The sequence below is a fragment of the Amia ocellicauda genome, chromosome 2, assembly GCF_036373705.1.
Source record: "Amia ocellicauda isolate fAmiCal2 chromosome 2, fAmiCal2.hap1, whole genome shotgun sequence".
NCBI classification, from domain to species: domain Eukaryota; kingdom Metazoa; phylum Chordata; class Actinopteri; order Amiiformes; family Amiidae; genus Amia; species Amia ocellicauda.
In genome coordinates, this window is record NC_089851.1 from 38,364,131 (window position 1) to 38,380,150 (window position 16,020).

Here is a 16,020-nt window from a genome sequence, read left to right on the forward strand (position 1 = left end):
TTCAACCAGTCTCTGGCAGTGCTGAGCAGCCATTGTGAAAAAGTGAGCAGCATAACGCTGTGAACCTGGAAGGTGATTGCTTTGTGTTAAACACACTGTTACACCTGAGCTCCAGACGCTCAGCCTACAGCTACAGTATAGAGGTGCAATGATTTTATTGGTTCAATACCAGTCAACCTTCAAATTTCTACATTTGCTGCTGACTCAAATAGTATGACCTGTTCATAGTATCAACCAGGACAGTTACAGGAGATAAAGTACATAATCAGCCATTTAAATCCATGTTTCATACCATGACAATGATGAGACTTTAATTTGGTTAACCCTTGTATTTAAAGAGGATACTAAGATGAGAACATTAAGAGCAAGATCCAGTTCAATCATTGCACTCTCCATTTTTCAAATTGCCCAGAATATACATACTTACCTTTTTATGAAAACTAACATATTACACTTTATGTTTTCCCTCAATGCTTTGTGTGATGTTTGTACTCGTACAGAAGGAGGTATATTCTGTATGTTTCCCCTGTTAAAGGTTTAATGACTGAAAATACACATACAGTCCATACAGAGTTATAGCATAGATTTCAACTTACCTGCAAAATCAGATAGAAACCTTAGGTCCGTCTAAGGAGGAGTACACGGTCAGTTTTGGTTCCTAAAGTAGTCCTAATAGACTGCCCCTTGTACAAGGTGTCTAAAACACATTTTTCTCTCCCTCTGCAATCCATTTTACATTGTCCATATGTAAATGCTCTCCTTTTGTCTCTTTTCGCCTTTTGTACCTTTGTTTTGATTTGTTTCATGCGAGAACCATGCCACAAACACAGAAATCCCCTCTCAGCTCCAAAAGTAATATTCAATTAAAGAGCTCTCATCTTTAATCGCATGATATTAACAATGCTGGATACAAACTTGCAGGCAAAGTTTCCACATTTGAAGTTATTATAAATGTCTGTATTTTAAAAATCATAAAAGCAAAGTCTTCACTGGTTCCCAGTGGTATAATGTTGAGGTATAAACACTGGTATAATATAAAAATGAGAAAAAATACTGGTTTATTGCATGGAATTTATACAATAACATTTGGAAAAGGAACCAAACATTCAGGAAGAAAGGAATAAGTATGAGCATTTATTATCAAGGAAATCTGGACATTAAATTACTCTCACCACCTGGAGATATTGACTGGAAATGGACTGATTCTGACTGGTCGATTCAAAAGTAATGGTTCGACCTACAACCTACAATTAGTGTGTCCACTCAGCAGGGGAAAATAGAAACAAGCTTCCCAACCTGTGCTGCCTCTGACCACAGTGCACCAGCTTATGATCTTAACTGGGTAGACCGCCATGAAAAAACTTTTTTAGGTCTGAATTCACAATCTCAGACTTCTAGGCTCAATAAAATAACAAATTAATTGCGTTAAATAAGAGAAACCGCATGACAAATATCTGGGAAATCATTATTTACAGCCTAAGTTTGTAAATTCTCATAAAGGAAAACAATATTTGAAAGAAATAATGTATACTATGAAAACATGTAATAGTGCAAGACATTCTTCATGTTTAAATGTTTCTTGGTTTCACAGGTTTGAATCTCACCTGTTGAATCTTTCCGCCGTTTTCTTCTCTCTTGCTTGGCTGAACCGTCTAGACAAGACTTACGTGTCTGCTCAGCAGCTACGGTCTTTGAAGGCCCTGAAGCAGCTGGTGAGCTGCATGTCTGAGCCTCGTTTCCCTTACTTACAGTGGACCCGGCTGCTACAGAGTCAGAGCTAGCTGTCAGCATGTGCCTGTCAACCTGAGCATTGTGTTTTAGCGAAGTGTCAGGGCTGGGCTGGGAGGCCTCATGCTTGCCTCGCCAGCTTGGCGTGCGCTCAGTTAGTCCGCCATTTTTACCACCCGTTTCAGGCCACACACCATGAGGAATTCCTCCCCCTAGAGTTAGCAGAGAACAGTAAAAGAGCAATTTATTCAGGCGCAGGTTCAAAACAAACTGATAATAATCATAAACCAAGGAAGAAGGGAAATTATTTAGTATTAGAAAATCTTCATATTTTTCTTTTTCATGAAAAAATGAAGACAAGATGATCAAGCAGTGACATCTGAATGAACACACATGCAAGTGATTTAGTCAATTTTAGTGCACCTTGACTTCTGGTCTTCCCTGAATGAAAATGGTAGTTTACTATGGTAATGAGTCAGCAGAATCTAACCTAAGCATGAAATGTAATGATGGTATGTTTCTACTAAGTGTGTTGCATTGGCAGCTTTCTACCCTTTGCCAAAAGGCATAACCTTATAACACTGATTTGGTTACATTACATAAATATGGTCAATGTAGATAAAGTATTTAATTTGATTTCCTTTAATATTGGGTAGTGCAAAGAAAATAATCGGAAGCATAGAATCAACATTGTCAACAATAATTTCCTCATCAAATATGTACTGCCCTAGCTAAAAGTGTATGTATATTTTAAGTATGTTTATTTTGGTCATGTTGTGTGATCTGTTATGCAGTATAATGCTTTTTAAATACTCAATTTAAATCAACATCAATCTGTGCTCTAAATTACAAGAGGGTACTCCTTGGAATGGGAACAGGACTGAATGTAAAGCTCAGGAGCGTGTTGGTGTTTAAGTGAAATGAAATGAATATTGTGAACAAACAGCTGCAGCTATTATCGTAAATATATATCACCACTTGTCTGTATTGTAGCTAATGAGTTTTTAAAATAATCTGTTAGCAGTCTCAACAAGAATATTTTCAGTAAGGAGAGTAAAGCATGCTACTTGGCACAAAGCTTCCCAGAAAATAATGAAATGATTAACAGTTAATGGTTAACGGCAGTTAATGGTTGTGTCATGTGACATGCTCGATTCTGAGGAAAATCGTGGCATCGCTACCAAGGGGCCATCGCTTCCATAACTTTAACAGTATGTTGTAATTCATAATTTTCCTAAATTCAAATGTACTTTCTTTATTAACTATTTTATTTTGTATTAAATATATATTTTTCCTGTTCAGGGGCACAATATGGTCACCATAAGTATAATTTTTAAATGTCAAAAATCTAAAAAAATATAAAAATCAAGTGTATCAACATAAAAAAATGAATACATCAAACTAATTTTAAAATGACAATCAGCATATTTTGTGTCTCATTCATAAACAGGCTACAGATTATAACATTATAACTTTATTTGAAAACTTAAGTTCTTAACTGTTATATAAAAATATTGAAAAAAATCCAGATTTGTTTTTTCTTGAGAACCACTAACAACAGTAATAATGAGAAAGTCTAAAGCTAAAATGAAAAGATGTTAACTAAGTAATTAGATCTGAATAATTCAATACAATTATTAGGATTCTTATACAAAATCACATTCTTAAAAAAAAATTGTAATGTCCTTTTCTTGCTCTTACAATTAGAAAAATATAAATGTCCTAATACTAGTTTTGGAATAGTAAGATATTAGATATTCTATTTAATTATTAATTTTTTGTTTGTGAAATTTTGACAAAGCCCTGGACAGGACCACAGCTGGGCACTTTATGATCCATGTGCCCATCAAGGTAGCAGCTGTCAGAATGGTGCTGGCATTAATTTACAATGCTTTTCAGAATCCTATAGGTCTGTTTGTGTCCATCATGCCCCTGTTACAAATGAGTACATGCTAACAAGCACAATTATGGCAGAAAGTGAGTGAGTAATGGAAGCAGACACACTGGACAGGCATGGATGTCGGTGAGAGTACCTTACACACCAGGGAGAGACTGGCAGCTCATATTCCCAACAGTAGAGTAATAGAGTTGCCGGTAGGCTGGTTTGTAACCCCCCTATGTTGGATCATTATGACCCAAACCAGGGGATGTCTACAAGTGCTTTATCAGTGTGAAGAGGGTGTGGAGGTGGTGGGAGCTTGGTTTTGTTATAACAGTGAAGAACAATGTGGACAGTTACAGAGTGACCCATGAGAGGTGATGGTGGGAATCAAAATGCTGATGACACACAGAACTGATAAACATCTTTGTGAAAATAATACAGAACCCTTTACAAAACACTGCATAAGGAAACAGTACATCGTTTCAAAGCTGAAGTCACTAGATAGTGACTAGAGATTTGTAGTGTGAAAATATTGAAGTAAACAGCCAGGAGATCCAAACCAGTTTGCTTAAACTAAGATAAAGAACATTTCAGATTTCACATATTTTAAGTGGCATACATCAAAACTTGTAAAATGTATTTAGGTATTGTCCTTTAACAAAGAAAACAAGATCTAAATAGTTTTGTAATTGTAAGAGAGTATACAATATTAATAGACAGCCCTACCTCACATTCTGAGAGGGAATATACAAAACATATCCTTATCCTAAAAACAAACACCCTGACAAGTTTCGGTTAAATCCTTTTGCCAAGTGATACTACAAGATGGTCCCTTATACACTATATAATAAATATGTATATAAAATTATTGAACAATTTATTATATTTTTTTACATCAGTTGTCCAGAAAATTTACTCACCAATGGCAGCCTTGACCACAATGGCCTCAGACTCCTGGGAGAATTCACTGAGTCCAGCTGCGTTCACTGCTCTCACTCTTAACACATATGTCTGTCCAGTGGTAAGGCCGTGGCACACAAACCTGGACAAGAACATGCGTGACAAAAGATGGGCACCTTTAGTTCAAAACAAACATTACAATGTAGAATTTTGCCAATAATCATCAGCCATAATCTGTACTATCATAAAAAGGTATGGATTGAGACAACTACAGACAACTATGTAGTACACTGACTTTTGCAAGTAAAGATTTTGAATTTAATCAAATCCATCCACCAAATCACAACCTGTAGGGTTAGCATTTGATGACAGGTTTCTATGAGTCGGAGACAGTAACTTCTGTCAGACAAAAATAACTGGCATTGTTAGGCAGGTGATTGGCAGTTGGATAACAACTTTAATTTAATTCACACATTATGTTTGACTATGGTGACTATCACCTTTGCAACAGTGGATTCTGTAGACATGCATGTAGAGTTGATAATCAAATTTTAAGTGTGATATATCAAGCACAAGTTATAAGGGAGCACTACGATTGTAGAAATGTAAATCGTAACCTTTGACTTGATATAAGGAGTGTGAAAGGACACTTTCACACCAGAGGTGGCTCAACATTAAAGGCAACGTAGGCTAAGCCCATTTCAAGGGTCATATCCACCACTCACAATAATGACTTTATCAGGATGTTTCTGGTACCAGGCTGGGTAAGTGTCACATGTAAGTACTTGCCTTCAAGAATTCATACCACAAGCTTCTTGTAAGCAGACAAGGAGACAGACAAAGAAACGCACAGGTGAATAGGAAAGTGTTACTTCGAAATAACTTGTATTGATCCAAAACTAAAAGGATGGAAAAAATGACTTAACTATTTCTTAAAATAAAGTGTTTGACTGTTTATTAAATTGAAACATGAAACTGTTTATGACATAACATTATTTTCAATTCACGCTTGAGAATTGGGCGTTCAGGCAGGTTGTTTCCCACGAATGCCTAAAATAATGAAAAATAGATTTTTAGACTACCCACTGTTTAAATTCATGACTTGCTACTGTTTCACACCTAGTTAAGCAGCAACTGATTTGATTCAGTTTTTCAATTCCCCACAAAATGTATTCTGTGCTTGCTTAAGTATATCAATTTCACTTTTATCTTTGCTCCTCGATTTGAAGTGGCAAATGTTCTAAATGAGTATTTCACAGAGGTTTTTACAAAAGAAAAAAGGATAATATGCCACAGGTTAACAATCATTCTAGTCGAACCCTAACAGAGATCAGGATAAATGAGGAGGAGGTACTAAAGGGACTAGCAGAATTAAAAACAAACAAATCGCCTGGGCCAGATGGTACATTTCCAACAGTACTTAAAGAAATTAGGGAAATTATTTATAGGCCGCTAAGTCAAATATTCCAAATGACACTTAGAACAGGGGATGTGCCAACTGACTGGAGACAGCAAATGTCAAACCAATCCACAAGAAAGGGGACAAAACTGAGCCAGGAAATTACAGACCAATCAGTCTCACCTGCATCACTTGTGAAATGTTGGAAAAAATGATTAGACAGAAAATAGAGGAGCATCTTAATGAAAACCATATTCTTGGAGATAGTCAACATGGGTTTAGACGAGGCAGATCATGTCTTACTAATTTATTGGAGTTTTTTGAACATGCAACCGCAGCTGTAGATCGTGTGAAAGCATATGATATGATATACTTAGATTTTCAAAAAGCTTTTGATAAGGTTCCACACCAAAGACTGATCCTCAGATTGGAAGCTGCAGGCATTCAGGGTAATGTAAGTAGAAGGATTATGAACTGGTTGATGTATAGGAAACAGAGGGTGTCGATTAGAGGAGTTGCTTCTAACTGGAGTGAGGTTGTTAGTGGAGTTCCACAGGGATCAGTATTAGGGCCTTTGCTTTTTCAAATCTATATTAATGATCTGGACTCTGGGATAGTTAGCAAACTTGTCAGATTTGCAGATGATACTAAAATAGGTGGCTCAGCAGATACAATCTCGGCTGCACAGGCTATTCAAAGGACTTAGATAATATTCAGTTGTGGGCCGACACCTGACAGATGAAATTCAATGTGGACAAGTGCAAGGTATTACATGCAGGTAACAAAAGTGTCCACTATAATTACACTATGGAAGGAATAGAACTAGATGAAGTAACGCATGAGAAAGACCTAGGAGTCTATGTGGACTCCTCACTTTCTCCATCCAAACAATGTGGGGAAGCAATAAAAAAGGCAAACAGACTGCTAAGGTATATTGTCAAAAGTGTAGAATTGAGAACAAGGGCAGTAATGTTCAGACTGTACAATGCACTAGTTAGAGCATTGATCTGGATACTGTGTACAGTTCTGGTCTCCACACTTCAAGAAATATATTGCTGCTCTAGAGGCAGTTCAGAGGAGAGCAACCAGACTTATTCCAGGTCTGAAGGGAATGTCCTACTGAGAGACTGAGGGACTGAAATTTTTCACCCTGGAACAGAGGAGACTACATGGGGACTTGATCCAAGTCTTCAAAATCATGAAAGGCATCGACCACATCAAATCAGAGGAGCTTTTCCAGATCAGCAGGGACACACGCACCCGGGGACACAAATGGAAATTGGACTTCAAGGCATTCAAGACAGAAAGCAGGAGACACTTCTTCACACAGAGAGGCGTCACAATCTGAACAAACTCCCCAGCGATGTGGCTGAAGCTGAAAATTTGGGAACATTTAACTGTACTCGATAGGATCCTTGGATCACTTAGTAATTAATGGACACCAAACGAGCACGATGGGTCGAATGGCCTCCTCTCGTTTGTAAACTTTCTTATGTTCTTATGTTCTTAAATATATTTGGTTTTGTGGTTCTAAAAGTTGAAATATACCAAACAAAATACAGGTCTACCTGGAAAACGGTCATGACAATCTCCACAACAAGTTACATATTTTCATGAATAAGGTACCTCTTTAGTTAATTTGTATTGCCATGACATTTTCATGTTTTGACAATTATTTATTCTTTAATATCCATGTTTTGCATGCCTTGATCTGGAGAAAGATATTGTACAAAGGTTTCAGCTCACTTGGCTTGATTCAAATTCCACTTTAGGTCCTTGGTGCCAGGTGAATTCACATATAGAATGCAAGTGAACCTAGCAGCACTAGCAGCAAATGATCAAACTAGGTGTGCAAGTAACCTCTACAGCTCTTTATTAAGCCTCATCCAGAAATCTGTCCTGTATGCAGAGTCTCCTCCGAACAATAATATATATTTCAGTGAAAGGCAGTCTGAAATAACAGCTGTAGTACCTCTTGCATTTCACTGGCTTGTTGTTGCACGGCTCCCACACACCAGACCCCACGATGGACGCTTCAATGTAGTACCCCACCAACTCCTTGGCATTCTTTGATTCCTCCCAGGAAACCACCACAGATGTGTCAGTGTTCCTTGTTGGCAGAACACGGCCCGGAGGCGAGGGGATGTCTGTGATGAAAGATGAACACACATGATTATTTAGTTTAAAAACACTTGAAACTGTGGAACCATATGTGTTAACCAGATTCACTTATTTATTAAAGGCTACCTCACCACTTTATCGGTCCCTGCCTGAAAATCATCAAAAATTACTGGAACTCAATATTGATATCACCGTACAACTACAATACAGCATTGCCTGATTCTACAAGTAAAGGATGTTCTATATATTGGCTATATAATTCCAAGTGGTGTAAATAAAATGTAAGAAAGAGGACCTAACATACAATTGACATTAAAAAATAAAAAAGCCTTAATGTTTAAATACAATAACCAAGAACACAGTGCTTCACTGAATACAAATTTCCCAGAACAGTCTTTGAGGAGCTTACCCAGCTTGTCCCCCACAACGGTGGCCTCGGTGGGTTCGGACGGTTCTCCCACGCCTGCCGAATTGCAGCAGCGGACACGGAAGCAGTAGGACTTGCCCTCAGCCAGGTCGAAGAGAGCAAAGCGTGGAGACTTCACAGGAATCTCAGTGTTTACTCTCTGCCAGCTATCTGTGCCTGCTACACACTACAGAGCACACAGCAAAGAAGAAGAGGTAAATTATCAAACAAATGAATCAGAGGGAGCAAAATGCATCAGCTTTATAGGTACTGTGTGTAACAGATTTTCCATAGCAAGGCAGATCATGATCTAGCTTAACAAATTAAATCCTTTAAACACCAAAGCACACATATTTATGATGCAGTGCAATGCTAAACCAGGCGTACAGTATGCTATGACTGTACATGCATTTGACCGAAAACAAAAGTTGACTCAGCTCACCTTTTCTACATAGTACATAATACCCTCATGGCCTCTCTGACCAGGTGGCTTCCAGCTCAGAACAACGTAGTTCTTTGTGGCCTCAGTAACGGCCAACTCAGAGGGTTTTCCTGGCACCACACCCTCTGAAAGGACGAAGTAACAAGGCGTGAAGACAAAAGCAGACTATGCTTTCTGAAACTATTAGGAATTTACTTTGATCACATACTAGATTTGTGTATGGTACCATTACATATTTAGTGTTACTTAAATATCTATTTTCGTAACCGTTAATTTTGAACGTCATATTTAACACATCTATCTGATCCTAGGCAAAACTAAAATATTAATATTATAAAATGCTCTGAATGTATTAGGGTTGTTTCAGCATAAATAATACACTGTGCACTGTATATGCAGCAGCCATATTGGTACATCAGCCCATCATCAAATTTCTCTACATTTGAAACAAATAATTCAGATTCAGATCTTTACTATTAAAAACAAATACATCAATCTTAAGTTTTTCTTTTGTTTGTTTTGATTTGTTTATTTAACCAGCAAACCACGATAAACTGATAATATAAACAGATACATACATACAATGACAGGAATGACATTCACCATGAGAGGTCGCTCCCACCACACAGATTATTTCATTTGACATATTTTAGATCAGACAATTGTGTTTTATTACTTCTAATGGAACACTTATGATTATAACACTCGTTTATAGAACTAGTACTAATATTAGTCATTTTATTTTATTTACAGCTCAGCACTGAGCTTCCAAATTCATCCAATACATTTTAGCCGGCACTTAATTAAAGGAACAATGTGATTGAACCGGAAGCATTTGAATGTCGGAAATTATTGTATCTAACATGTTATAAGGTACCATAGATATTAGTATTTAGAGCATTTCCCTGTATTTTTTTATTTGAATATTTCTGTTTCAGAGAGGATTTGACATAAACGTGAAGCATGACATGGACAAGTAGGTTCAAACGATGATGTAAAAGCAATTAAATCAATTAAAAGCATTTTCATTTCAGAACAAAATAAAAAACAGATCTTTAAACACACTTTTTAGGACTTATTTAACATTTTTATCATTGCAGAGTGCAGAGACTTGCTTTTATACATGGATACAGGCTTTCACATGCTGTTGATAAGCATAAGTTAACATTTTGTCATGCTTCATATAAATTGTGCTGTAGAACTGATGAAGTACAGTCAACATAGGAAATGTAAGAAATGAGACTAAGAAAGACATGAGATCAAAGGACTGCAACAAAATATGTGGAGGCATAGTTAAAACATTCCCTGAATTAATCAAACCAGCAAGATGCAATTCAACATAGCTCAGGAACTGATGCACACATTATCCTAATAATATTCATCGTAAGCTCTTGTTTAATTAACATAAAAACATTAACAATAAAGACATATAATTATTGTTTTACCTGCAGGCTCCTCTTCAGTCACAATAATCTGCCCAGTCCAAGGTGCTGAAGGGTGACCTTAAACAGGAAGAGACAAGCAAGTAAGAAACATTAAGAATTGTAATGATCATTCCACAACAATATTCTGGTGAACTATATATAAAACAGACTGAATGTGGTAGGGCCCTAACTAAAACACATCCTTTTTTTATCACAATAAACAACACAGTCTTCGTTAAGTGTTTGTTAAGGCCTAGCAACGCTTCTTCCTATCTGACAGTGGAAAAGTAAAAGCGCTCACCTCTCATTCTTGCCTTGTCGGCGGGGTCCAGTGCTGCCACAGGCTCAGACACCCTGGAGGGCCTGCTGATCCCGGACTTGTTCACGGCCCGCACTCGGAACACGTAGGAACGGCCCTCCACCAGGCCGGTCACAGGGAAGCGGGCAAATTTGACAGGCGTGTCATTGCACTGGCTCCAGTGAGTGGTGCCCACCTCACACCTGCACACAGCACAAACCTATCAGCATCGCTTTAAAAACAATCCCTTAAGGTCTGCTGCATATGCTTTTAAATACAAGGTTAAAACATACTGCATAAAATTGAGTGTTTTGTGTCAGAGCACAAAGAAAAAAGTTTCAGTGTAAGTCTGTGGTCTCTAATCCTGGTTCATTCCATTTATGCCTCATTCACGATGGGTGGGTTTCCACTAACAAATACCCGAGTTGAGGCTGAGCCAAACCGTGAAACTCTAGCCTCTTAACATATCTGAATCTGGCTCCGGGCAGAAGGGGGCCGTGGGAATGGTTACGGCAATTATTTTAAACTCTGAAAACACACCAAAAAAGTAATATTTGCATTGTTTTTTAATCAGTCATTAATTCTAAACATAATCCCTACCTACACAAATATTCCAATACACAAAATCTCACTATACAAATAGAAAATACAAATGTTTTTAACCCCTCTGTGTATTATGTTTACCTATGAGTATAACACAACATGAACATCATGATCCACCATAGGAATCGTTATTTTCACAGTCTTTCACAGTCACATACATAATGCATCATCGAATTGCTACTGAGCACGAGCCCAACATGTTAACCAATTTCTAAAGTTTGGGAACACATACCAATTGTTGATCAATTAAGGGAACTCTGATTAGGGAGGGCTGAAAAGGCATTGGCTGTGTGCTCCAAATGATCTATAAAAGATTGCATTCGCCAAAACATTGGGGCTCTCCAGGATAAAAATAAAATAAAACTGCAAGGGGTTCCAGCATAGCACAACAAAAACTGCTCAAAAAACATTAAAAGTAATATTAGAACAGTTGCTTTTAAAGTTCTCATCCCACTGCAGACTTCAAGCATGAACAAGTTTGTGTCAATCTGTTCAGTGACTTTAAGGATAACATTCACAAAACCCTTGGAATTGCCAGGTTTAGAATTAGGATTCTCTTTTTAATTGTGATATTTACACATAAATTTCCCTGTGCATTTTTTACCAACGCCACACAGGTTTCTTGTATTTTAACACAATATATAGATTCTGACTATTCTTGGTGATCTACACGAGGAACTGTCAGATTTGTTGTACCCAGTTAAAGAATCCCATGCTAATAAAGAAACAGTACGAGTCAAATCCAGCAATGACAAACTGGGATTCACAGCTCTCCTCTGTTTTTCCAGCCTAGTAGAGGGGGATTACAGGGATAACTTTGGATGGAGGCATCACAGTTGCCTTGTTGATTCTTCCCTAAATCCTTTTAGACATGCACTGTTGGACAATAATTAAAAAGATAAGCTCTTCCAACCAGCAGCAATAGAAAGCAGATCTATGGCGCACAGACCTGTCGACAAAGTATCCCAGGACGTGGCTGCCCCCGTCCACAGCAGGCTGCTTCCAGGTGACAATGACATAATCCTTGTTGGCATCCTGGCATTCGACATCCAGGGGAGCAGCCGGAGCCCCCTCGACCTCGGCATCCGCGTCTGACACACACAAGAAAAATGTTAGCACACCACTGGGCAGTATAAATAGAAGGGTTAGCTTTGCTATCTTTGCCATATGCTCTGTGAATTATGCTGTATGTCCACACCATTTCCACTCCTAGGAAACTTGAGGATCAATGCTCTCCCTTGAAAAGAATTGGTGGGTTCTATTCAAGATTTAAATAATGATGATGATTAAATTTAATGAATGGTTCAGCAAAAAGACCATGGTGCAACTCCAGGTGAAGCATCTAATAGATTAGCTAGTTGATGAGAGATATCAACTTCACCTCACTGTTTAACCAAATCCTGCGCTTTTTGCAATTTTTTTTTTTGAAGCTTTTCAACATTTGTGCTCGGCCTAAATTTTGCTGAAGTCTGCATGAAGTCTGAAGTCACATGATTCTGAGCCAAGAATGCTACTGGTCTTTAGGTTAATATTACACCCCTTAAGCGGCCTTCAGCAATGGGGACAGATATAGAATCAGCATGCCACATCTCAATGAAACCCGATAGGAAAGGTGCCTCTTAAAGAAACAGTGCCAGGAACCATCATGTTAGCAAAAGGCACAGAGCCCTGACCTGGTCCTTGAACATTTCTTGTGTTCGTGTGCCTACATGTGTCACCTCTGTCAAGGCACTTTACAGCAGCTCAAAGGGCAAGTCATATAACTATTGTGCTCACTCCAGCTCTATTCAAAGACAGCTATGCTATCCTATAAGCCATTTCATTGGTTGTTTATCATGTAACCAATAAACAAATGATACATGATAGCTCTGAGGAGTGATTTGGCGTTCAGTATTGGAAACAAATTATTTCATACAGTGGTTTGTTTTTCCATCTGTGCTACCAAACCAAACACCATACAATGAAAATGGATGGAACATTATATTTAGTTAACAGAATTTTATGGAATATGTCTCTTCCTGATTCTTCATTTTGTACATGTAGATGTGTTCATTGTGGTTGTCTGTCATTTCTTCTTCTGTATTTATTCAAAAACAGGTTTTGAAAACACCTATATAGTTTCAAACAGAATACTGATGAAAACATATCCAGCTAATAAGTAATGAAGTAGCTGCAAACATAAGATTTTTTTTCCATTCTTTATATATGTAAATACATATTTCATATATACACCCCGATCAGCCATAACATTATGACCACCTGCCTAATATTGTGTAGGTCCCCCTTTTGCCGACAAAACAGCCCTGACCCATCGAGGCATGGACTCCACTAGACCTCTGAAGGTGTGCTGTGGTATCTGGCACCAAGACATTAACAGCAGATCCTTTAAGTCCTGGAAGTTGCAAGGTGGGGCCGCCATGGATCGGACTTGTCTGTCCAGCACATCCCACAGATGCTCCATTGGATTGAGATCTGGGGAATTTGGAGGCCAAGTCAACACCTTGAACTTGTGATTTATGAGACCAGGCAACCTTCTTCCATTGCTCTGTGGTCCAGTTCTGATGCTCACATGCCCATTGTAGGCACTTTCGGCAGTGGACAGTGGTCAGCATGGGCACCCTGACTGGTCTGCAGCTATGCAGCCCCATACGCATCAAACTGTGATGCACTGTGTGTTCTGACACCTTTCTATCAGAACCAGCATTAACTTTTTCAGCAATTTGAGCTACAGTAGCTCATCTGTTGGATCGGACCACATGGGCCAGCCTTGCCTTCGCTCCCCACGTGCATCAATGAGCCTTGGCCGCCCATGACCCTGTCGCCGGTTCACCGCTTTTCCTTCCTTGGACCACTTTTGATAGGTACTGACCACTGCAGACCGGGAACACCCCACAAGAGCTGCAGTTTTGTAGATGCTCTTACCCAGTCGTCTAGCCATCACAATTTGGCCCTTGTCAAAGTCGCTCAGATCCTTACGCTTGCCCATTTTTCCTGCTTCTAACACATTAACTTTGAGGACAAAATTGAGGACTTGCTGCCTAAGATATCCCACCCATTGACAGGTGCCATGATAATGAGATTATCAGTATTATTCACTTCACCTGTCAGTGGTCATAATGTTATGGCTGATCGGTGTATATATTATATATATATCACAGTTGTATATAGTTGTATATAGATCAGATGCAAATGACAGCTTCTTTATATATTTGTTTTCTACATAACCGTTTCCACCTTTATGTTTTTCAGAGAATTTCCTACATATGTGATAAAAAGGAAATTTCCCCCATATAAATCAAAGACACAGTATGCATAATAAAAGACCTCAATGTACTTATGGGCAGAGAAAAATGGCTCAGCATCAGGAATATATATAATACCAGGTTGTGATTAATTTTGATTCAGGTTTCTGTACAGACCAACTACTATTATTAAGTTATTGTAAATATTTAATGTATCTTTAACAAATCATTAATAATTAGTTCAGTTTAGAAATAAAACCATCAGTTGGAAAGATATATCAAAAGACACTGTGTCACTCAATGACCAGGGACAAACATGACCGCACTAAGAGCAGGCTACGGCCCTGATTAAATCAAAACTTAAACCTGCTATCCAAACACAAACTACAAGGTCTGTACTTAATGACAGGTTCTTGATGGCAAGCCTCTGGCGAACCTCCTTTTAATACCGCTTGTGATTGGTGGGCAGGTCAAAATTGTAATTAATCTGAGTGTTTGTCCATTGCTTGCTTATTTGTATGATTTACAAATTGAGTGCTACAACTACACAACATAAAAAGCATTTCAACTGGGGAAAAACAGGCCTGGCTTGTGTGATCTGACCTTGAACAAACACGTATGCAGCGTAGGTTTCATAGCCTGACTTGGTGATCACACGCATTGTGTACAGTCCCTCATCCTCCTTGTTGAGGTGTGTGAGTGTCAGAGTGGCCCGCTCCCCACTCCAGTGCATCTGCACCCATTTGGAGGGATGAAGAAGAACATCTGAGGACAGAGGAGAGACAGAGAACAGGGATTACACTAAACAATACATTTTCAATCACTGTAAACCTCCAAGCATCTACTCCAGACAGACCTGTTCAGACTGTACGTGTAATACCTCAGGAATCTTGCACCGTAGCTAATATTGTCCCCGACATTAGTTCAAATTACCTCAGTTAGGACTCATATTATATATTACACTCTTATTTTTTTAGAAAATGTTTTGTGTAATGTTTATATTTTGTGACACCTGCATGTCACCCGAGATAAGTCAGACTTCCTACCAAACTGTGACTTCTTCCCAACAGAGGTCTGATATGTTAAATGAATACAAGCCTGAAACACAATAAATATAAATCAAACATATAGGAATATGAGAGAGGTAAATTAAAGATTATGAGATGTAGGAAAATGAAAAGCACGCAAAGTGACTCCAACAGGAGAATGTGCAATGAAAATCTCCTGGAGCATAAATCCCCCCAAAAATGTATTAAAATCTGGAAAGATTTTTTAACAAAAAAATTTAAAGACATTTTTAGTTTTTTGTTTTGTTAAATTTGATCGTCACCAAATAATATTAGGGAATTCTTTCTTAATATAGATTGTAAACGCCCCAAGAACAAGCAGGATCTAAAGACAGCTGCAGTGCAGGCCTGGCAGAGCATCAGCAGGGAAGAAACCCAGCATCTGGTGATGTCTATGGGTTCCAGACTTCAGGCAGTCATTGACTGCAAAGGATTTGCAACCAAGTATTTAAACTCACAATTTAATTCATGATTATGTGAGTTTGTCCAAATACTTTTGAGCCCCTAA

General features: G+C 38.3%; 1 protein-coding gene across 2 annotated transcripts in view; it reads right to left on the bottom strand.

The window, feature by feature from the left end:
• LOC136770822 (myomesin-1) overlaps positions 1–16,020 on the bottom strand; it is a 68,301-nt gene that overhangs the window by 27,901 nt on the left and 24,380 nt on the right. The window contains exons 10-18 of one of the 2 annotated variants that reach the window (XM_066723426.1): positions 15,049–15,210; positions 12,153–12,294; positions 10,604–10,803; positions 10,324–10,380; positions 8,879–9,003; positions 8,440–8,623; positions 7,882–8,056; positions 4,531–4,652; positions 1,923–1,940 (exon numbers count right to left, since the gene is read on the bottom strand). In XM_066723426.1, coding sequence (XP_066579523.1) covers positions 1,923–1,940; positions 4,531–4,652; positions 7,882–8,056; positions 8,440–8,623; positions 8,879–9,003; positions 10,324–10,380; positions 10,604–10,803; positions 12,153–12,294; positions 15,049–15,210 — 1,185 coding nt within the window. The remainder of the gene's footprint in view (positions 1–1,922; positions 1,941–4,530; positions 4,653–7,881; positions 8,057–8,439; positions 8,624–8,878; positions 9,004–10,323; positions 10,381–10,603; positions 10,804–12,152; positions 12,295–15,048; positions 15,211–16,020) is intronic. The other variant, XM_066723427.1, reaches the window with a different exon arrangement.